The sequence below is a fragment of the Ziziphus jujuba genome, chromosome 7, assembly GCF_031755915.1.
Source record: "Ziziphus jujuba cultivar Dongzao chromosome 7, ASM3175591v1".
Lineage (NCBI taxonomy): Eukaryota > Viridiplantae > Streptophyta > Magnoliopsida > Rosales > Rhamnaceae > Ziziphus > Ziziphus jujuba.
This window is the reverse complement of record NC_083385.1, coordinates 11,641,270-11,663,400: the sequence shown is the minus strand read 5'-3', so window position 1 is coordinate 11,663,400 and position 22,131 is coordinate 11,641,270. Positions and strand designations below refer to the sequence as shown.

The window sequence follows — 22,131 nt, the reverse complement described above, 5'->3', positions numbered from 1 at the left end:
TGGAATCTTTGTTTATTTCCGCAAATTAATAATTATATATCTACCAGGATGGGAAAGTACCTTGCTATGCTCATCCACATTTTTGTTTGTGTTGGGAGTTTGTATTTTTTTCCCTTTATTTTTGGGTGTTGGCTTTGTTATCTCCTTATGTCATAAGCATAAAGACCTTAGAGGCTAATTTTCTTCGTCTACTAAATCTCAATGCAGTTCTACACATTTCTTGATACAAGTCTAGTGACTTTGTCATTACTTCCACATTTTATAGCATTTTTCAGTGATGGACAAATATCTGGAACTCTTGGACCCTTGCCACTAGATTTCTTGCCTTGGTAGTATCCGATTTAGCTATTTTTCCAACTTAACTGGTTGCATCATTGGTAGCTGCAAATACCACAACTATCGATTTAATATTTCTTGCTTACCTTAATGTGTGTATTTTTTGAACTACGAGTTTTTCTCATGCTTGCTTAAGTCACCTCAAAGCCAGTTCCACCATGTAGCTAAATCTTAATACTAAACTTACAGTACTAAGAGAAATAACCTAAATCTCTCCCCAAGTCACCAATACAAGTGGGCCTACATTACCTAATAAAAAGTTAACCAATATTCATATATTTTGACGTATGTCATACCTCTTGGTTTATGAACATTGACAACGGTTTAAAGACTAAAGGGGCTTTCACATTTTCTCTCTCCCTCCCTCTCTCTCTCACATTCCGGAAAAAAAAATGGCAAGTTTGAGAAGGACGTTGATGATTATCGATCGACTTCTAAAATTGATGGCCGCGATCCACCGCAGCTCTATTGCAGCAACAGCAGTTGAGCTTCCTCTTTTGTTCCCATGAAGACTCTGCTTTGGCTGGTATTCATGTCATTTCTTCCCTTTTTTTTCTTTTTTTCTTGTGCATAGATTAAAAAAAAAAAAAAAGAAGTATAATATAGAAATCGAAAATAAAAGTGAAGTTCTAAATTTCTTAGGTGAGTTTGCAATTTGTGGATTTTTTTCTTCTTTTTTTTTTAATTGTTTTTGGTTCCAGGCCATTATTGGGCTGTGTAAATGCTGGGTTTTATCCTTTCTATTCGAACAATTTCAACTCGCTTGCTATCGATCTCTCAGACGAAAAGAGCAATAGGTGCCTATTCATCAAGTATTTTCTTTTTTATTTGCTCTGTTTTTTTATTCAATTTTTGGAAATTAGGTTTTAAGTTTTTGGGTTTTGGTGATGATGATCATGTTTTGATTTCTTTTTGGATGGGGATGGGGTTAGACTACTCTACAAGAGCAGACAATGTGGGTTTCTGGAATTGGATTTGGTTCTAAGAAAATGGGTGGAGGAGCATATCCATTCTGTGGATGAAAATGGAATCAAAGCTCTTTGCCATGTCCTTGACCTGGTAACTATGCTACTCTTTTGCTTGCTTTCTATATTATAAATATGTGTATATATTAGAGGTAAGATTTATATGAGGTATTTGATGACATAGAGATGCATATTCCATATTCACATCATGTAAAACTTATAATGTTGAATTAATTATAAATGCATATTAATTTAACTGTCTTAGTTTTCATGGCTAATGCGTATATAATATAAGTGCATTACGCTTTGGAAGCTTGTGCAAATCAATGTTTCAAAGACCCAAAAAAAAATAAAAAATGCCCTGTATAAAAGAAATATTGGTCTTGTTTTGTTTTTCTTTTTGACGAAAAATGATAGATTCTAATGTTATATTTGTTTGCATATATCCATTGTTGTAGGACTGGTTCTCTTAATTTCAAATGAGAGTTATTAGTGGTGTATATTAATCTCTCAGTTTGCATCAGGTGAAATACTTCTATATTGAATTTGGAAAAAAATGATTGACACAAATTTTCTTTTTTCTTATGTATAGAGAAACTAGTGTAAACATGAAGTTCAAACTGAGCATCTTAATTATAGAATGTTGCACTCAACATGTTCTATGGTGCAATACATAATTAAAAAATAATTGTAAATTTTGATAATTTGTGAAAGAGAAATGCAATTTTGATGATAATTAAAAAGATCCTTACCTTAAAAGCAGATATGGTCCGATATTCCCTTGCTTCCTATATTGTTTATGCTCTTTATTTCTCATCTAGCAAAAACTAGTCGAGCTCCTTTTGATCTCCCAGAAGTGGAAGTTGAATCAGCTGCAGGCTATAATGTGAATGCAATTTTTCCTACGTCTTTCATATGCTTACAAGAGGAAAGGTGAGAAATGCGTTTTCATAGAGGAAAGGAAAGTAGTGGTGGAGCAGGGATTTTCTTTTCTTTTTTCAATGGAATTGTAGGAATGTAATTAGTAGCCCAATTGTTGGATGTGTGATTTGGTAAAAAAAGTCAATAGTATTGTTGTATTGTTTTGTTAAAAAAGTCATTTGTGGTATTATTTTGGTAAAATAGTACTGTATTTTAAGTATTTTATATGTTATTTACAGTTATAGAGACAGTATTTGATAATCATGATAATACAATATAAATGTATTTATGGAATTATAGTGGGAAATTTATTCTTGTTGCAAATACACATTATCAAAATAGGTGTATTGAATTGTAATGATTCAAAATGAAAAACAAAAGGATTGACAATTTAACAAAAGGATTGACAATTACCGACGGCACAAAATCGATAATACCGATAGTCTATCGGTAATCAAGTAAATTATGATTTTTTGCTTTATTTGCACAAGTTTTGTATTATCTAATCTAAATAATTATATATAAACTTTACATAAAGTAGGTGTATTTTGTACATTTTTACTGTTATAGAGATGTTAAATATAACTTTATTAATGATTTTCAACAAAAGAATCCACAAAAAAATGGAAAAAAGTGGAAAATTTTCAAATAAAGTTGATTACCGATGATGCATCGGTAATTACCGATGATGCATCGGTAATTACCGATGCCAACAATTTCATTGGTAATTATCGAAACCCCGTTAATAATTACAATTTGTCATTTTTTTAAAAAAATTTGACAACTACAATAATGTGTGTTTCCACCAAGAACATGCAAAATCTAACTTTCTTAATAAGCCTCAACAATACAATCCACAAAATGTTTGGAAAAAGTTAGAAAATTTCAACCAAAGTTGATTATCGACGGGTCATCGGTAATTACCGAGGAAACCGTCGGTAATCCATATTAGAAGTCCATATGCTTGCTGGAAAAATTACCGACAGTTCTATCGGTAATTACCGAAACCCCATCGGTAATTTCAATTTAATAATTTTTTCAAAGCAAATCACCATAATTCAATCCAACAACTTCGATAATATATGTTTCCACTAAGAATATGCTAAGTATAACTTTATTAATGATCCTCAATAAAAAAATCCACGGTAATGTTATGTGATTACCACAGGGATTTCGGTAATTATCGATGAAATCTATAATAATTTTTTCAGTAAGGACAAATTGATTACCATAGGTTGCATCGATAATTACCGAAAGCCCGACGGTAATAAATTTTTTTTTGCCAATTTGAGAACTTTTTCCGAAATTTTGGGGTGTTTTCTCCTTAGGATTATTGAAGAAAATATATTTTGCATATTTTTGCATTTAACACACATTAAGGGACTTGTGGGGGCCAAAAAATTGGTAAAATGTGATAACCATATGGGTTTTGGTAATTATCGATGAAATCTACGATAATTTTTCCAGCAACTACAAATTGATTACCATAGGTTTCATCAGTAATTACCAAAGGTCCTATAGTAATCAAATTTTTGTACCAATTTGAGAACTTTTTCAGACCTTTTGGGGTTTTTTCTCTTTAGGATCACTGAAGAATATATATTTTGCATGTTGTTGCATTTAACATACATTAGGGGATTTATGGGGGCTAAAAAATTGATAAAATGTAATAACCATAAGGGTTTCGATAATTACCGATGAAACCTAAAGTAATTTTTCTAGCAACTATAAATTGATTACTGTAGGTTTCATTGATAATTACCGAAGGCTCTACGGTAATCAAATTTTTTTGCCAATTTGAGAATTTTTTCCGAACTTTGGGGGTTTTTTCTCTTTAGGGTCATTTGATGAATGTATATTTTGCATGTTATTGTCGGAAACACACATTAGCGGACTCTTTGGAGTCAAAAAATATGTGAATTGATGTTACCAAAAGCATATCGATAATTACCTATGGACCTGTCGGCATCGGAAATTACCAATGCACCATCGGTAATCATCTTTGTTTGAATTTTTATCACTACCAAGGATCTTATTTTGTCGACGGTTATCATTAGTAAAGCTAGATTCAACATATTAAGATAACATTAATATAGGGTGCCATAACATTAAACATACGATCTACATTGAAAATTTATTAACGTACAACTCAACAGCATATTTTTTTCCTAAACCAAATAATGTCTTCCAAACCAAATAAAAGGTTCTCCCAGTAGATAATCAACTTTGGATGAAATTTTCTAACTTTTCCAAACTTTTTGTGAATTCTTTTATTAAGGATCATTAATAAAGTTAGATTTTCCATGGTCTTGGTCGAAACACACATTATCAAAGCATTACATCAATTGCTAATATTACAAAATAACCACTAAACTAAAAGCAAACTAAAAGGAGACGAAAAAGTTTAAAATTGAGAATCAAACATATGACTTCCCAAGAAAGAGTTTCTTAAGCTTGTCATGTAAGAAAGATGATGCAAAACCTACTCTACCCTTTCAATCAATTTGGCATGAGAGTAGAAAACAGATGACCCATGACACAATCATTTTATGGTCATTCATAAACAGCATCACATCAATTGCTGATATTACAAAATAACCAGTAAGAACTCAGCATCCTTAATCCTCAGGACATGCTAGATCTACATTTGAAATTGAACCAACAACCACATCAATGGGTGGCGAAATTGCATTTAGGCCACGAGCCATCACTATCTTGGCTGTTCCTCGACTTCCAGAGATAGCAATCCCTCCAATTTCACGGTCAATAGCCCCGAGCAATAGAGCAGTTTTAATCGCATCATACAAGACATTGTATATACACAAATTCACATTGGTGGAGGATTAACTAATTAATCATCAGTAAATGTTAACTGGTTTATAGAGTGAAATCACATTATTTATAGCAACTTAAAGAATATTTTAATACTAGTCCTATTTAATTTATTTCTTCCATATGAATTAGTGGCTGTACAAAATCAAATAGGACATTCCCTGAAATTTAAAATGCCTCTTATCCTAATTATTCACCAATCCATCTCGTTAGAATAATTTAACCATGTCAATCTATTAGAGAAGTAACACCAAGCCATCACACCCAAACACAAAATTAATCTACAAATTCTCTGATAACCCAAGCTCTAGAAAGAGTACAAGAAATTCAAATAATTAAGACCCATTTCATTAAAAACACCATACCAAAACCCATATTCCATTTTCATAAGAAAATGCAGAATTAACCCCCCAAAAAAAAAAAAAAAAGCATCGTTTTCTCCAGAAGAAGGAAAAAAAAAATAAAAGAGTAAAAAGGAAGTACTTGACCAACAATGGCAGCTAGAGGGAAATACTGTCTTGCATAAGGAGTAACATGTGGGTTCTTCTCTGGAGCTAGTACGGCTCCATTGCCATTGCCAGAGTCAACAGAAGCAGTAGCATTTGTAGAAGCACGAACATGAAGGCCATGGAAGTGAAGGCGTTTGGAGTTGAAAGAAAAAGAAGAAGAAGCAGCAAAAGAGGGAGAGAAGAGACATACAGGTTTTTTAAAAGTTTTTTAAGGGCATAATGGATATTAAAGGACAAAACAAAAGGTTCACAATTCGGTGGGTATATATCCTCAAAGCTCTTTCAAAAGAGACATTAGGGTAAATTCCCCTAAATTGATGTTGTTAAAGTCTTCCTCGGAAAAGCAAAAGTAAACAATCAAAGCAATGGAATCCATCAACTTGTAAATAGTTATAATAAACATCAACTCCTGCATTAACAGGTCCAAGTCTCATTATTTAACTGAACAAAAAGAAAAAAGAAAAAAAAGTCGAAGTCTCCTTGCATATCCCATACAAGGGAAGTTTGTTGTAATGTTGAATATGCTGTAGAACAGCAAGTGTGTTGATGCAACCAAAAAAAAAAAAAAAAAAAAAATGATGGAAATAACACCGATTAGCAAGAATTAATTAATCGTTTCTCCAAATTTCAGAATTTTGTAAATTACAGATTCACTCAGCAGGAATGAATGACCTCAGAGATCAGACAAATTAATCAAGCTTCAGAGGCCATGAAAAAGGTGTAAGCTGGTTCTTGCTTCCTTATATTACAACACTAAAAAGAAAAAAAAAGAAAAATGGAAATTCATTCAGCAGTAAACATGTCGATCAACCACATGCAATGAGTTGGAAAATTTTAAGTAGCCCTATAGATGCATTTGTAATTTCCGAATCTTGTACGTAGCTTGAAATTTCTAACCATGGGGAGCTTTTTTTTTTTTTTTTTTTTTTTTTTTTTTATAAATTTTTCCATTGACCATCGAGCTTAGCGGTGTGAAAAGGCTCAAGTATGGTTTGTAAGAGCTTCAAATCTTTCCATGTCTGCGACGTCGAAAATGTCTGAGAATGAAACTGTCAGCAAACAGAGGATATTTCTTCCTGATCAAACCCTTTATGCATTTCCAATATGAGAAGTCCACCAACTCTCCATCCTTCCGAACTACAAACATACATCTGGTTTCTTTGAACTCTGGATGATATCCAATCTGTTGTCCCATTTTATATAATTAGAAAGCCATGAAATGATCAAACATACACTAGATTTAAAGGTCCAGAAATTCATACTACATATGCATAAATTTATATGAAACAAAAATCAGATTCTCTTGTACAACTCAAACATAAGGTAGAGGTGAAAAATTTAGTCAACTTGGTAGCAATGCCTTTGTATGTGGTTCGTTTTTAACATGAAACACATCTACTAAAAAGTGGTACTAAACATCAACAATAAAGGTTATGTTAAAGGTTACTTTTTTCATAAGCATTGATATTTTGTCCAATGAAGATCTTAGAGATAAGACTATTGAAATCTATTATCACGAACGAAAATCATCCCCAAAAAAAAAAAAAAAAAACCAAAACCAAAAACAAAAACAAAAACAAAAACAAAATGGCTTTCTTCAGAATATGTGTTTGCTTAAGTGGGGGTTTCTACCAAGACCATAAATAAGGACATTTAGCATTGTCATTGGTATACAAAATTCAAAGTAAAGAAAACTCTATTAGAATCATGATGAAATAAGGACTTCATAAAAAAGAATTTCACAACCGAATATAAACTAGCAAAAATAACAGCAAAGAAAACATTTTCTTAATACTAAATGCATAAAAAATGACGAAGCACATATATACATACCATGATTGATTCAACTCCACAACCTATCTTTGTCTCATAACTGGGATGATAAGGAAGCAACCTCTCGAGAATTGTTTTCTCATGCTCTGGACCCAGTCTATCCCCATTCTTATACCTGCGACAATCATTCATTTGTAAATGGAATTGAAAGTAAGCAAATACATAGATGTTTATGCGACAGAGTTTTCTTTATGATACATACAAAATCACTATGCAGACAATAACACAACTAATTTGATTGCATTCTGGGTATGAAATTGAAATTTCTCACAATTATCCACAATAACACTATATATGTATTTATATATATATATATATATATCTTACTGCAGCAATCACAAAACACACAATCCTTCAGATGCATCAAAGAAAGACAAATTGGAATAAAAGGGTTTTTGAGAACAGAAAAATTACTTTCCAGAATGAAGAATGGTTCTGACAAAGCCAACGAGAGGCACAGTGTCCTCCAAAATCTTATCCTCCCAATCCACCCACTGATTGCACTCAGACCCATCTCTCTCTTCCTCCTCTACCTGATCTTCTTCCTCTTCCTTTCTATCAGGGGGCTGAGAAACAACCACCACCGGCTTCTTCAGCAAACCGGGAGCATAAGCGTGTTGGCTGCTACTTACCCTGCCTCCTTCCGTTTTCAGAGCACAAACGCGTCGAGTTCTGCAAAACTGTATGTTTAGGCTCGAATTCCAAGAAGAAGACGAGGTCACTGGGATTGAGTTTCTATGGAGCTGAACATGATGAGGTGGTGCTGATGATGAGGCCCTAGAGATCGTCGCCATGGCCAAAACATATACTAGGGCGTGTCAGTTCCTCACAGTCAAAGCCATGGTTTTCTTTGGGCTTGAGTAGCAATTGGAAGACGGCTTTACTGATAGAAGGAAATCTTCAGTGGATAGGAGGCAGCCAATGTGATTGGAAGAAGCCGCTTCTTCCGTGGCTGAGTTGGCACTGCTGATGTCAAAAGTGATGGGGCCCAATTGACATGTCTGACTGTGCGCCCCACACCTACAGCACTTTTTTTTTTTTCCCCCAACCTGTAATATGTTCTTCTTGAAGAAAATTATTTAAATATTATTTTTTGAACTCTAATAAACTTGTATAACTGGAAGAGAAACCCGTGTTAGTGAAATTTGGAATCAATGATTCCGTATAATTTATTTTACACTCTTGTAAATTTGGTTTTGAAAGCTAATTCCAAAATAGAAAAATACATATTTCATTTTAAAAGTTTTAATCTGGAGTCATATTATAATGTCGTTTTGGACTTCCGAACAAAAGAAACATGGTCCTAACAAGTTTAGAACACTTTATATCATTTAGGAGTTTGATCGGTTTTGTGCGTTATTAATGCAGAAAATTTACCCACTGTGAAATTTTGTTGATCGAGACCAAATGGAATCAAAAATTACATATTTCGCTTAATTGTGTCGATCTCGAATATATATATATATATATATATAACTCCAGGTTATAGACACTGGTTCCTTTATTGTTGTTTTGTTGAGTTTCTTTAATTAAGTTTTAAAAGATTTGTTTTTATAATATTTTAAGGCAAGTAAAAGTTTTAAACCCAGTTCACACTGTAAGAGAATGTTGAGGATATGCAGATGCATCTGTATTTTTAGGCCCTAGTGTGGGTTATACGTATCATTTTGAACCTTGTTCTTGCATTAGCCGACAAAATAGAAATAAAATTGATATGGACACGGAGATGGGAATGGAAGCATGGAAGCTGCCGATGACATGTAAAATTTAAAAGAAAATTGCGCTATATTTCTTATCGAATATTATTATTATAGTGTTAGAATTTTTTTATGTGTATGGACTGAAAATTTTCTCATGTGTATGGATAGTCTATAATCATGTAATTTATTTAATTGATCTCTATATTTTAATAATAAATTTGAACATTGTATTCAATTGATATTTATAGAAAAATCTTTTTGGATTAGTTTTCTTACAATTTTGGTTGATCAGTTACACCATAAAAACAATTTTCTTTTTCAATTAAGTTCCATTGTAAACCTAAAAGAATAAGCATCACAATTATTTATTTATTTTATTAAATATCATTTTATTATAATAATATTATGGAATTGTCACATGTGTGTGACATGTCAAGTGTGTGACATGTCAAGTGTGTGTGAGTTTTGTGACATGTGTATGGGCATGTATCAAATGTAATGTGCATATTGTGACAGGACATACATACATATATATATATATATATATATATATAATATATGCCAAGTATATGTGTGTGCTAGAAAAACTACATAAATGGTTCATTAATTTTTGGGGCGAAGTGAGAGTGTGCTTACATGTTTATGGCTTGGTAAGTTACTTGAAAAAATTAGTTGTTGACAGCAGAGTTTCAATTAGAGAGTTTAGTTGATAACAAGTTGCAGATCATGGCATCATCTTCTGCTGTTGTTACTACTTTAGATATGTAATTTGTTTAAATTTCAGTATATGATATATGCTTATGAATCGGTATCTATGTTGATCTTTTGAAAATATGCATGCTTACTATTATAGATAAATAAATATCAAGCAAAAAATTTACTGATTTTGTTTCGTTGATACTATGCAATTTTACCATAGAGGACACTCAAGCAGCGATGAACCCGAAAAAGCTTTACTTCTTTATTAATCAAATGCTCTGTCATTCAGTTTCACATATCCTGTTCTTGTCTGTCAGCTTTGGAAGAAACCCATCAAATTCATGCTAGTATACTAAAACTGGGATTTGGCTCCGAAGTCCATGATATGAATTCTCTGCTGCACGTTAATTTACACCATAACTGGCAGCATCGGATCAGGCTATCAGCAAACCTCCTATACCCCCAACGAGACATTGGTTTTTTGAAACTTAATAATCAATGGGTACACAAAATATGGTGAAAGGCTAAGACCGAGGAACTTTCTAAATCATGACAGTAAAGAACGTTATTTCATGGACGAGCAATAATTTCTGAATTACGTTGGTGCAGGTGATGGTGGGATCGATGTGGGTTAAACTGACTGAAAAAACACAATCCTTTAAATGCATCAAAGAAAGACAAATTGGAATAAACGCAGGATTTTATTCTGTATTAGTACTCTGCATTTTTTACTATAAAAGTTTTCATTTGGTTTAGAGTTGGATCTTGTAGATCTTATCTCATCGGATTACTATCAGCAAACGTGTCTTACTTTTATGAGAAACTGATTTGTAACTTTGTCCAAGTATGCCACATAGTTTTGCCTGTTATAAATCCGACACGTACTGAAATGATTAAAAATGACGTATTTAAATCTTACCAAACAAACATGTTTATCTTTCATTTAAAATATAGCTATAATTTATAAAATTCAAATGTTTGATTTGATTTGTATTCGGTTGGATAACCTTAAGGGTGAGAGTATTTGTGGCTTCCTAAATCCAATATGTAATATAAATACGTGTTTGTTTGGATGGTGGTTCAAGTTTCCAAACCATCCACCTTCACGTAAGTAGGCCTAAGAGTTGGCATTACGTGGACCAACGGTTGTCCACCACGAGCTAGCCCAGCTGATTGTTGGTTTTTTTATTATTATTTTTTATTTTTAATAAAAAGTTGAGGTCATTGCCTCATAAGGACCGACTTCATTTCATAACGCTGTAGCCGGGAATCAAACGAAAGCCTTTCGCTCGAGAGAATCTTACCAACGCGGCCTTATGATAAACAAACGGCGCCGCAGTGAATGCGTGTGTTTTTTTTTTTGTTTTTTTGAAGGTTAAGGTTAAGAAATTCGATCAAAAATACTAAAACGCCCACTGATGGACACGTGTCGTTCCTATATCTGTAAGCCCATGTGTTTACTTGTGCACCAAGTTATATTCAAACATTACTCTAAAACACCTCGACTTTTTTCCAGGAGAAAAACAAACAACCAAATTACTGAAACTGCTGCAAGATCTCAGACTATTGGCGCCACTTGCTCCTCGATGAAGCCATAGCTATAGCTTTCCCAGATGGTTGATTAAATATGTGGTAGACTTATTCAAATCAGATAACAATGGTAACTCTCTTACCTCATCAACCATAGGCATTAATCCAATAGCCTGGGCTCGAAGGAAAGAAACAAGAAAAATCAATGGTCAAAAATAAGTCTAGCTAAATTTAGATACATATGTGACTTTATTAGTGAGAAGATTTTATATCCAAAAGACAGTACCTAAATCAGAATTAGGACATCCATAGGATCGGTGTCCTCTCGCAAGTGGTTTGTGGGAGTTGCGTGGATAAACAATCCATTAGTAAATTTAAAGAACATGATCAATCTAATTTTATGAACTTTATGAATTAGTTATCCTCCTTATTAATTTAGATGTTATAAGTCATAATATTAGGCAAAATATTCAAACAAAGCATGAACAGGGTTATTGGATATACATATTCCAAATGCAGGTGACATTCATGATGGACAATATAGAGAACAGGCCATAGGCTGTCATTCCAATATTTGAAAAGTAATATATGAACTTCTCATTAATCCTAATGGCGCACGTTAATTCTAGAAATTCACATGGAGATTACGTTTACCAATTTGCCAATTAACAATTCATGTTTACCAATAACCAATTTGCCAATTATAACAATTCATCCTTTCATTGAGGACCTCAGATATATACATACAATTTTGGTGGGAAATACAATTTTATTTAACACTTTGCTCTACATTTCACTCTTTCTACTACTTCACCCCAAACTTCTACTACATCTCTCTCGAATTTTTTTCCAAAACTCACTACATTTCTCTGTCTAATATTTGTTTCCCGTCTCTCTCTCTCTCTCTCTCTCTCTAGATATATATATATATATATATATATATACAAGCTTTTTGGTGAAATCATTGTGGACTTCTCTATCTCTTCCTATCAAAATGTTTGGCTAATGCGAAAAAGAAAATAAATTGCATTAAATCCGTCTTTAGTTTTTGTTCCAAAATTGTTATCCCTAATTTTGATTATTTTAAAATAAATATTTAAATGATTACGAATTTTCGTTTTAAACATCATTTTACTTTTTATGGTATAAGAAATAGAAGTAGATAATATTTTCCGTGAACCTGGAGCCGATGATTAGCCAAAAAGCTATGACAGGACCAAGAAAAACTTACAAAAAGTGATCTTTAAATTAAGGTACATTTCAAAAGTAAAAATGTAAAAATTACTGTTTTTTTAACAATGAGCTGAATTCAAATTATTTATTTTCAATAAATAAATAATAATAGTAATAATAAAAACATTAACATTTATATGCGTGACAGTGGTGATCGAAATTTAAAGAAAATTGTATCCAAATTCAGAAGGTATGCAGGAAAAAATGGCATCATTAAAAATGGGACTCTATGTATTTATTATTCAAGAAAAAAGGTGACAGCCTGGGCTTTCAATGGCTCTGACCTAAAAATGGAAGGTGTTTTGATATTTCAGTTTGTTCAACGTACTGACCAAGATTAAAAGGTTTTTTTTCTTTTTTGTTTCTTTTTTTTCCTTTTTCATATTGATGGAATAAGTATGCCTTGCTGGTTCTTGCTTGTCCAATGCCTTCCAATTTTCCAGTTAAACTCGATTGCTTACTTTTTTGTTTCCTTAAAATTGACTAAAAACAGTCCAGCAATCGCGCATCAATTAACTCTCAAGAAACTATTCAATTCATTTTGCACCGCAAACAATCAATATTTGGATTTCTTGGTCAAGTTATGGCTAAAATTAAAAAAAAAAAAAAAAAAAAACCTATTCCTGAAGGGAAATCAGCCGCCAGCCATTGATTCCTTAGCATGAATTTAACTAATATTATTAATTTTGTCAATTAAAAAAAATATAAAAATTCAAATTCAGAATCCTTGTCCAAATAAAATTATTTGTGACCTAGACATGTACAAAGTAAGATTTTTGCTTATCAATATGTTGATTTTGAATAACTTTTTTATTCATGGCTATGTGGATTAAATTTACGTTGCACACGTAATAATTTTAATAGATACGAATCAAGTGGTGTGACCTTTAAATACGATACCACCTGGTTGATTTGGTATGCCATAAGCGAAATTGTGGTACCAAAGCATCTTTTGATGCCATATGCTCTTTGTATTAATCTAAATACCCATTTAGATTATAAATTTGTGTATAATTAATTAAGGTAGTGATGAGGACTGACGTATTGTATTGTGACTGATAACCTAACCTTTTTTTAGTATATTTTAATTACTTGTTGTTTTATTTTAAAACTCCTCGATTATCAACATTTTGACTGAATTATTATATATATAATCAATTACTAGAGAGTTTAATTAAATTTATTGGGAGGAAGACTCCATTAATTCATATAATTTTGACTAAATCAACATTGATAAACATGTAATTTAGAATTTTCTAGTACAAATTAAAATGTTACATTAAATTATGTGTATGCATGTTTTGGATTCTTTAATATTGGGTCTTTATCTATATGATGTCGGGGATTATAAAGCTATAGAGCACTTGATACATGGACATCATTGTTAATTAATGGCCAGGCCACCATAATCATAGTAGCTTTTTCTTCACCATTATCTATGCAATTTAAATTTGACATGGTGTAAGATGCCGAATAGTAGACCACTTGTTAGAAATATTACAATTATATGCTTTGTATTATACTCAAAACAGAAAAGAAAGTAGATTCTCAATCAATGAATGACAATGCCAAACTAAAATTAATTGAGGTTTATGTATTATATAAGTTTATTATGAAATGCTGGTTAACGACATTTATTAAAAATCTTATTTTTAGAGTACCTAAATAGACTTCGCATATGCCAAACTAGACCTAATCTTCATAATTAGGCAGATAGAAATTTACAACCACACAAAAATAAATAAATAAATAAATAAAAAGAGTTCATCCATATGCATCCATATCGTACCCCATAAAAAATTACTGAAAAAATAATCCGGCATATATATTTCATATACAGTACATCGTATTGGTCAAGATCATCCGTACTAAGTAAAAAATAATTAATACGTGGTTTAGGTTTCGTGTAGCAAATCTTATCGGTATTAGATATCTTCTCTGAACGTCTAGATATTTGTTCACCATAACATAAGTAACGGCATTTGTTAAATTATATATATATATATATTTAAATATTATATTATTTGTCAAAATAATTATAAAAAGTAGGAAAAGATTATTAAAAAGAAAACTCAAAATTCACTTAAACCTAATTACCAACCGTTGTAAATTAATGTAATTAAACTGATTACATAATTTTCGTATAAGCCAGACTTTGATTACTTAATATTTAAGCATATAATTATGGAGTATAATCAAATAATAACTTGGTGGGTACAACAATAGATCCAAATCGAGAAATATGATAAATGAGTGACCGGTACAATTAGAACCACTCCTTAACACAGGCATTTAATTAAATTTGTATTTTACTTAACATCCAAAATTCAAATAAAATGAAAGAAAATACCAGCACCAGTCCACCACCATAGTTTTTTTTTTTTTTTTTTTTCTGGGCAAGCAAACAGAAAATACATCACACACATTTTCTAGGAAAATTATGAAAGGAATGACTAAAGGCAAGTCATGATAACGCGGACCAAGCAAAGCAAAGTCTTTCCACTGGCCCACCACTCAACAAAACACACACACACACACACACACACCTTTTTTCCCTTAATATTCCAATTTTCGTACTCCCTTATATAGATTATTAATAAATAAAAACAGAGAGAGAGAGAGAGACCCAAAACCAAAACAAAGCCATAGCGCTCTCCCAGCTCTGCGCGCGAGGTCCTTCGACCTCCGCACATCCCCACCTAAGGGGGGCTGTGCCTGTGCTCGGGTTCTTCTCCATCATCATCCCTTCCTCATCCATGTCTGAACCCCACGGACCTCCTCCTCCGCCGCCGTCACTGCAGCCACCGCCTCCGCCGGTTTCCCTTTACAAGCAGAAGTCTTGGTCGCCGGACGCTTATCGGGAGGAGGCGTGGCTGCGGAGGAAGAGCAACCGTCTGAAGCAGCGAAGAAGCAAGAGCGTGACCGATGAGGACCTCGATGAGCTGAAGGCTTGTATCGAATTAGGTTTTGGGTTCGATTCCCCTGAGGTTGTGGATCAACGCCTCTCTGATACTCTGCCTGCTCTGGAGCTCTACTATGCCGTTAACAAGAACTACTACGACTCTCTTTCCAAGCCCAATTCTACCACGACAATATCCACGACGATTCCCACGACGTCGTATTCGTCTCCGCCTTCCGAGTGCGATACTCTGTCTCCATTGGGTAGCCCTCATACCATGTTCGGCCCTGGTATTCATTTTCTCTGTTTTTTTTTTTTTTTGGCATCTATTGACTTTATTGATTTGGTTGATTTGCGTTTGATCCTTTGTTTCCTTTTTGATCAAATGTTTGAATCTGATCTTTTCTTTATGATGACCCAATAAATTTGTTAGTATTTTTATGCGTTTAATTCGATAATTTATTTTATGTTTGAATCTGAATTTTTTTTTTTTTTTTGTGTGTGTGTGTGTGTGTGTGTTTTTGGTGGTGTTGGTTGGATGAAGGCGATAATCCTCAAGCGATGAAGACAAGGTTGAGACAATGGGCTCAGGTGGTTGCTTGTTCGGTGCGGCAATCTTCAAGCTAGAGAGCTAATATCAGTTTTACATGTCAGGGATAATTGCAAACCAAACCAGAGTTATCAGTGTAACCAAAAACATCAACCTCTCAACTTGTTTTTGATATGAATGATTCGCCATCAACTCCCATCACCACCACCTGACTTGTGGTTGGAGTTGGGTTGGGTTGGGTTGAACAAATATTTAAAAAAGAAAAAAGCATAGTACTAATGGGAACCAACTTGGCTGGATTGACCTTTTTTTTTTTTCGCTTTTTTTTTTGTTTATTTATAAATTTGTTTCTTTGATTGGTAATGTTTTTTGGTGGTGTTTTTACTTGTGTTTTCTTCTTTGTCACTTGGGGATTAGTTAGGTTATTAGAATTTGTGTCTGAATGCTCTAATAATATGCAAAAGGGTCAAAAAAGATATCCGTGTCCTGATTGAATAGGTTCTGTATTTTTTATTATTTTATACTTTTTTTGGGGGTTTGCAAAGCTATGGTTTTGAACTTTTAAAAAGAAACAGTGATATAGAACAGGGAAAAAGCTCTCTGGCATCTCTTAATGAGTGCGGGTTAGATTTTTCTTTGATGGGTACAGACTTCTTCTTTCGTGGAAGGGTAGGCAATTAACTGTTGAAGATACTATACTTACCACTCACATAAATCTCCTGTCTTCAAAAGTTTTAGATTAGCAAAAACCAGGCTACCCAAAGCAGGGAAAAAAAATAATAATAATAATAAAAAGAAAAAGAAAAAGAAGCCATTGTCTGGCTTTAAAAGAATGGTGCTAAGATTAACTCCATGAAAGAGTTTTTTGTTCATTAAAATCTCTCATCTTCCTCAATTTGATCAGTTTCCATAAATCCGCCATACGTTGATGGGTGTGACATTTTTGGACCTTTAAAATATAGTCCCCACCATCAATGTGGGAAGTCGTTAGGTGGTGATCATTGATCAAGAAAGTGCAAATTGCAGGTGAAGCTGGCTCCAACAAACAACCACTAAGATTGGTCTTTGTATCATTGCAAAGACAGTGATAATGACTTCTGTGCTTATTTGATTAAGAGAGGGACAGCTACCACTGTTAACTGAAAATTCAGATTTGGGATTTTTTTTTTTTTCCTTTTTTAATTTTTTGCCTAATGAAGACACATAAACTACGTCAATCAACGGGCCGCTGAAAAAACAATTCCCACCCTGTTCTACACTACATTGTGGTCCAGATGTTCAGGTCTGATACTGTAGTTTCTATTTCCATCACCAATGGGCCTAATTTTTATCTTCGTCTTAATATAATATCCATGGGCCTACTTGGACCAAAGTCTGAATAAAGTTCAGAGACACAGTTTCCATCATTACCCAAAAAAATAATAATAATAATAAATAAATTAATGGCACATACTGTTTGAAGAATATATAAATTATACTTTTAGTAACAGCTTGGTGGACAAACTCGGTTGCAAGCGTAGGCTTTTTGGGCTTTTTCTACTTCAGAAGACTTCTTATGAACAGTCTTAATTAGATTCCACTAGGAAATTAAATTAGAAGCTACGTCTTTACTTTTGCTTGTGGACAATTATAAAGAACTAATTTGTAAAATTAAAGGTAATCAAACAAATAAGTATATATATATATATTTATATTGGTGTGAAATTCAAATTCAGAACAGTGGTTTTGTTTCTGCTGGTCCAATTAAAGATAATATCCAATTCTGTTAACTCTGGATTTTGACATAGTTATGGGCGCAAAGCATTTTCCTATGTACAGGACACCTTTAGATGCGTCCTCTAACAGGTCTTTCTCTTTGGGCTTTTTCTGCTTCAGAAGACTTCTATGAACAGTCTTAATTAGATTCCACTCGGAAATTAAATTAGAAGCTACGTCTTTACTTTTGCTCGTGGACAATTATAAAGAACTAATTTGTAAAATTAAAGGTAATCAAACAAATAAGTATATATATATTTATATTGGTGTGGAATTCAAATTCAGAACAGTGGTTTTGTTGCTGCTGGTCCAATTAATCTCCAATTCTAGATACACATATATATATATATCCAATCATCTATAAATTCCCTAAATTCTTTCCCCAAAAAAGTCAATGAATTCCCTAATTGACCATTAGCTAGTCCAATTACCGTTTTTGTTACATTTCTATAGTCGCAAAATGTGGTATATATAAACAAGACAATTTAAAAACAAATTAAAGAATATAAAAAAAAAAATAGTAATATATATATATATATATATATATAATAAACTAAGGAAGATTCAGAAGTAGTTGCATATTATTCCTCTCTTGAAGCTCTACACTTGTCGTTCAACGATCCACAAATGCATGCCTAACTGGCTAACTTACTTTTGAATTTACATTGCGGCTACCAGACCCACCCCAACTTGCAATTCAGAATTCTATAAAATTCTTTACAGAAATAGTGAAACTCTGGTCGATCTAGAAACAAATTAATCATTCATATTTCGGTTTTTGAGCAAAATCAAAGCTAGAGTCTGGAACAATTCAATGACAAGGCCATAATTTTCAGCAGAAAAATTTCAAATTAAATCTTTGACCTGAAGGAAAAATAAACTATAGAACTTGGTTATGGCTGATTGCTGACTTTATTATGTGCTGTTATTTTAATTAAGCCTCTTTTATTTTTTTAATAATAATTTTAGTTAAGCCTTTGGTCAAGTTAGTCACGAACATTATCAACTAGAGCCTAGAAGAATACCGTTTGTCAATGATGATTATCTCGTTGTGAACTCAGCGTTTTATGCTTCTTCTCGCCCTTATATCCTCTATATATAATTCCATTGAAACAGCTTTTGTGAATTGTCTATATAATATATAAATATAACTTGATAAATGAATGATATCACGTATTAAGAACTTTTCAACACGTACATATATGTATAGAAAAGGATGGCCAATGGACGACCCATTAATGTTTCTATATCTTTTATCTTTCAGATATGATCTTTGGATTTTTCTACAATTTGTTAATTTTTATTTATTTATTTATTTTATTTTATTTTTGTCTTCCTTTGAACAGTTAAACAAGTGGAGTGCTATTTCAGCAAACAAAGTGATTGGGATCTAAGTAACCTCAATTAGGAAATGGGTAAAACACCTCTTTATTACCATTTTGGATTTGGTCATCTTGCTAGCTCTCTTTGCTTTAATTAACATTTCAACTTGGGTCTGGTCTTCGATCCTAATCTCTTTCTTGTTGGCAAGCTGTGATTGTGAAACTCAATTTGAAATATCAATATCGTTTTTACATACAGTATTCTTTAGAGAATTAGCACGCCCTTCTATATTGCCACAGAAAGAAAACCTAGCCTCATCCAGTGAAAATAAACCAGATAGCCTATATATGGACCACCACTCAATTTAGTTAATTACAGATGCCATTAATTCGAAGTAGTCTACAGATAGCTGAAAAGGACTGCCATTAAACATAAGGTTTACAAGTTTTTAATAATGGTATATGCGCATCACTTATGTTTGATGAATTAATTCTAAGTTATTCTCTCTCTCTTCTCTTTTTGGTGAATGAATTCTCTTAATTTCTAGATTCTTTCGAGTATATTCGTTCCCATGGCACAGCTGCCTAATTTTTAAGTTGAATTTTACAAATGGTATGTATTTCATTTTATCCAAGAAAAAAATATATAAAGAAAGAAAAATTTGGTAGCTAATTAATATTTCATGAAGGAAAGAAATGAAATAGTAACAAAAAAAGAACTCTTTACATATTTCTATATATGTATATATATATATATATATATATATAAAACATGCATATTTTGTAGCTAGTTTTATTTTCTTCGTATTATTTTTAAAATAAATGTTATATATATATATATATAAATTAGTTTTACGGTACGGACCATATTAAAAATTGATGCATTTTAAAAAAATATATATATATTTTATTGTATATACATACACATCAAAGTCAACGTTTTTTAAAAAAATATCAATTTTAATACAGTCTATATGTTAACGGTTCGTACCATAAAATATTTCTATATATGTATTTCAAAACTCTACATATAGAAAACATGTTCGAAATGATTAATTCGTCTTTTATACTACATATATATGCAATGAACTAATGTTTCCCAAATAAAATTGATATCATATTTGATTGCATGCATCCACTTGTGATAAACAACACATGCATTCATATATACATATATATATATATATATATATATTCGTATGCTTGTCAAATATGTCCCAACGGCTGCACTCAGTCTCCCATATTTCACATGCAAATCCCATGGGATGCAAAGCAGCCTGATGTGTACTCCACGTAATTTACACTTTTTGAGTATATCTATATATATATATATATAGCTACTACAAATTAATGGATTACTTGGTTTTATTGTGACTAGAAACTAGAAATATCTTTATTTTTTATATTTGACATGGTATATAATATTTAGTCCTGGTGACTACATACGACAGTTTAGGTTTCAACTTATTAATTTCAATGTTTATATTTTTTCAAGAAAAAAAAAAAAACTCACTATAAGAAGTTGTTTTTGCATCATATGTAATTAATTAACTAGATGAGTATCATAATTAATTAAATATAGATGATGTCAATCAATATGTTTGTGAAAAATCATTTTAAAGTAAGTGATGGTAGAAATCCAATTTTAGAATTATTGTACGAGAGAATTGTGGTTTGCCATTGGCTGCTCTGGTGAGGCTAACTTACGTACTTAATAGGTATTATGCAAGATATTCCTTATTTCTTGCATATGGTAGAAACTTAATATATGTTGTTGTATCATATTTTACGACAAGTGGCAAAAATTATAGTGCTTAACGTTTGAATTTAAATTTTATAAGAATGCGTCAGTTTTCAGGTTAGACAATATTGTGCATATATAGTATTTTTTATTATATATATATATATATATATATAACCTACAGAATAAGATACCGAGTATAATATATAGCAAAAAACGACATAGTTTAAGGTCTATATATGAAGGCGCTCCCTATAATATATTGAATATTTTGTCATATTAATGAGCAGGCCCTCTCTTATTCAAAGGCTAGAATATTTGGTCTCATCACCAATTTCGGCCTTTTGTGGGTATAAAAAATCTGGCAATATCAAATCCGCAGCCTAATGAAAATAAAAATGTCGCATTCAGAGTTTGACAAAAATTAAAGAAAGAAAGAGACAAAGAAAGAAAAAAAAGTCAATTGAACGAGTGATTAAAATTCCAAAGGTTTGTGCAATATGTATACCACCGCATATTGATCCAGAGGCTTCGTTTACTTTACGCTATCACCAAATATCGTTAATGGGTCCAGGAAAATGAAAGCCAGTCTACATAGATCAATTAATTAACTAATGTTTGCTTCCAAGCAATTAATTAATTTTTTTTTTCCTTAATTCGTAATATCAGCAAAAAAGAAAAAAACCTAGCTTTCATCGTTTCCCATTAGACTATACGAAGAAACTTCTGCAGGTCTTCAATTAAAATTAGTATTAGCTAGAGAGGTTTTCTCAAGTAAATATGTGCATGGTAATATAATCTTTTTTTTTTTTTTTTTAACTATGCGTGAATCGCTAATTAATTAATCGAACCACAGAGTTATATTTGTGTGTTGATTAATTGAATAATTAATTAAATTTCCACAAAGTTTTCTATAAAATTGAAATTTTGAATTGTTTGATTGTTCAAACGTCAACAAATACGAAAACTGGAAAGCTACATTTACAACTTTCTCTACCGGTGGAGAAAGAGAAAATATAAATCAAAGACCATGGAGCCGGTATTGATGACTATAATATATCTATACATATATATATAAATACATTGTCCATAATCCAAGTTAAGATTCAAAATATTCACCAAAAAAGGAAAGAAGTTAAGATTCAAAAAATCTAATCAAAAAAATTTAGGTACAACTAAAGTGAAGAAACGTACTTCATCAATTTAAAAACCCAAAAATGAAAGTGTTTTTTTTTTTTTTTTTTTTTAGAAAAACAAAAAATTGGTTTGGAATTCAAGCAAATTAACTATATAACTTGCGAATGAA

General features: G+C 32.1%; 2 protein-coding genes and 1 long non-coding RNA gene across 3 annotated transcripts; 2 read left to right on the top strand and 1 right to left on the bottom strand.

The window, feature by feature from the left end:
• Window positions 1–307: 307 nt before the first annotated feature.
• LOC107424794 (uncharacterized) lies at window positions 308–2,546 on the top strand. The gene is made up of 4 exons (XR_001582068.4): window positions 308–862; window positions 1,038–1,133; window positions 1,269–1,395; window positions 2,123–2,546. It is a non-coding gene; the product is annotated as an uncharacterized LOC107424794 (long non-coding RNA).
• Window positions 2,547–6,157: 3,611 nt separating this feature from the next.
• Window positions 6,158–8,297, bottom strand: LOC107424785 (protein DCL homolog, chloroplastic). Its single transcript, XM_016034645.4, has 3 exons — window positions 7,811–8,297; window positions 7,397–7,511; window positions 6,158–6,746 (listed from the first exon to the last, which is right to left on the bottom strand). The coding sequence occupies exons 1-3, from the start codon at window positions 8,188–8,190 to the stop codon at window positions 6,567–6,569; spliced, it is 675 nt and encodes a 224-aa protein (XP_015890131.1). The 5' UTR covers window positions 8,191–8,297; the 3' UTR covers window positions 6,158–6,566.
• Window positions 8,298–15,160: 6,863 nt separating this feature from the next.
• On the top strand, window positions 15,161–16,316 carry LOC107424778 (uncharacterized). The gene is made up of 2 exons (XM_016034632.4): window positions 15,161–15,747; window positions 16,002–16,316. The coding sequence occupies exons 1-2, from the start codon at window positions 15,315–15,317 to the stop codon at window positions 16,082–16,084; spliced, it is 516 nt and encodes a 171-aa protein (XP_015890118.1). The 5' UTR covers window positions 15,161–15,314; the 3' UTR covers window positions 16,085–16,316.
• Window positions 16,317–22,131: the final 5,815 nt, after the last annotated feature.

What these genes read in the sequence shown, in the direction of transcription:
- LOC107424778 (XM_016034632.4), top strand. Translation starts at nt 15,315, where the DNA reads ATGTCTGAACCCCACGGACCTCCTCCTCCGCCGCCGTCACTGCAGCCA. An exon ending in TCATACCATGTTCGGCCCTG is followed by an intron (nt 15,748 to 16,001) that starts GTATTCATTTTC and finishes GGTTGGATGAAG; the next exon opens with GCGATAATCCTCAAGCGATG.
- LOC107424785 (XM_016034645.4), bottom strand. Translation starts at nt 8,190, where the DNA reads ATGGCGACGATCTCTAGGGCCTCATCATCAGCACCACCTCATCATGTT. An exon ending in ACCATTCTTCATTCTGGAAA is followed by an intron (nt 7,512 to 7,810) that starts GTAATTTTTCTG and finishes TGATTGTCGCAG; the next exon opens with GTATAAGAATGGGGATAGAC. An exon ending in GTGGAGTTGAATCAATCATG is followed by an intron (nt 6,747 to 7,396) that starts GTATGTATATAT and finishes ATGGGACAACAG; the next exon opens with ATTGGATATCATCCAGAGTT.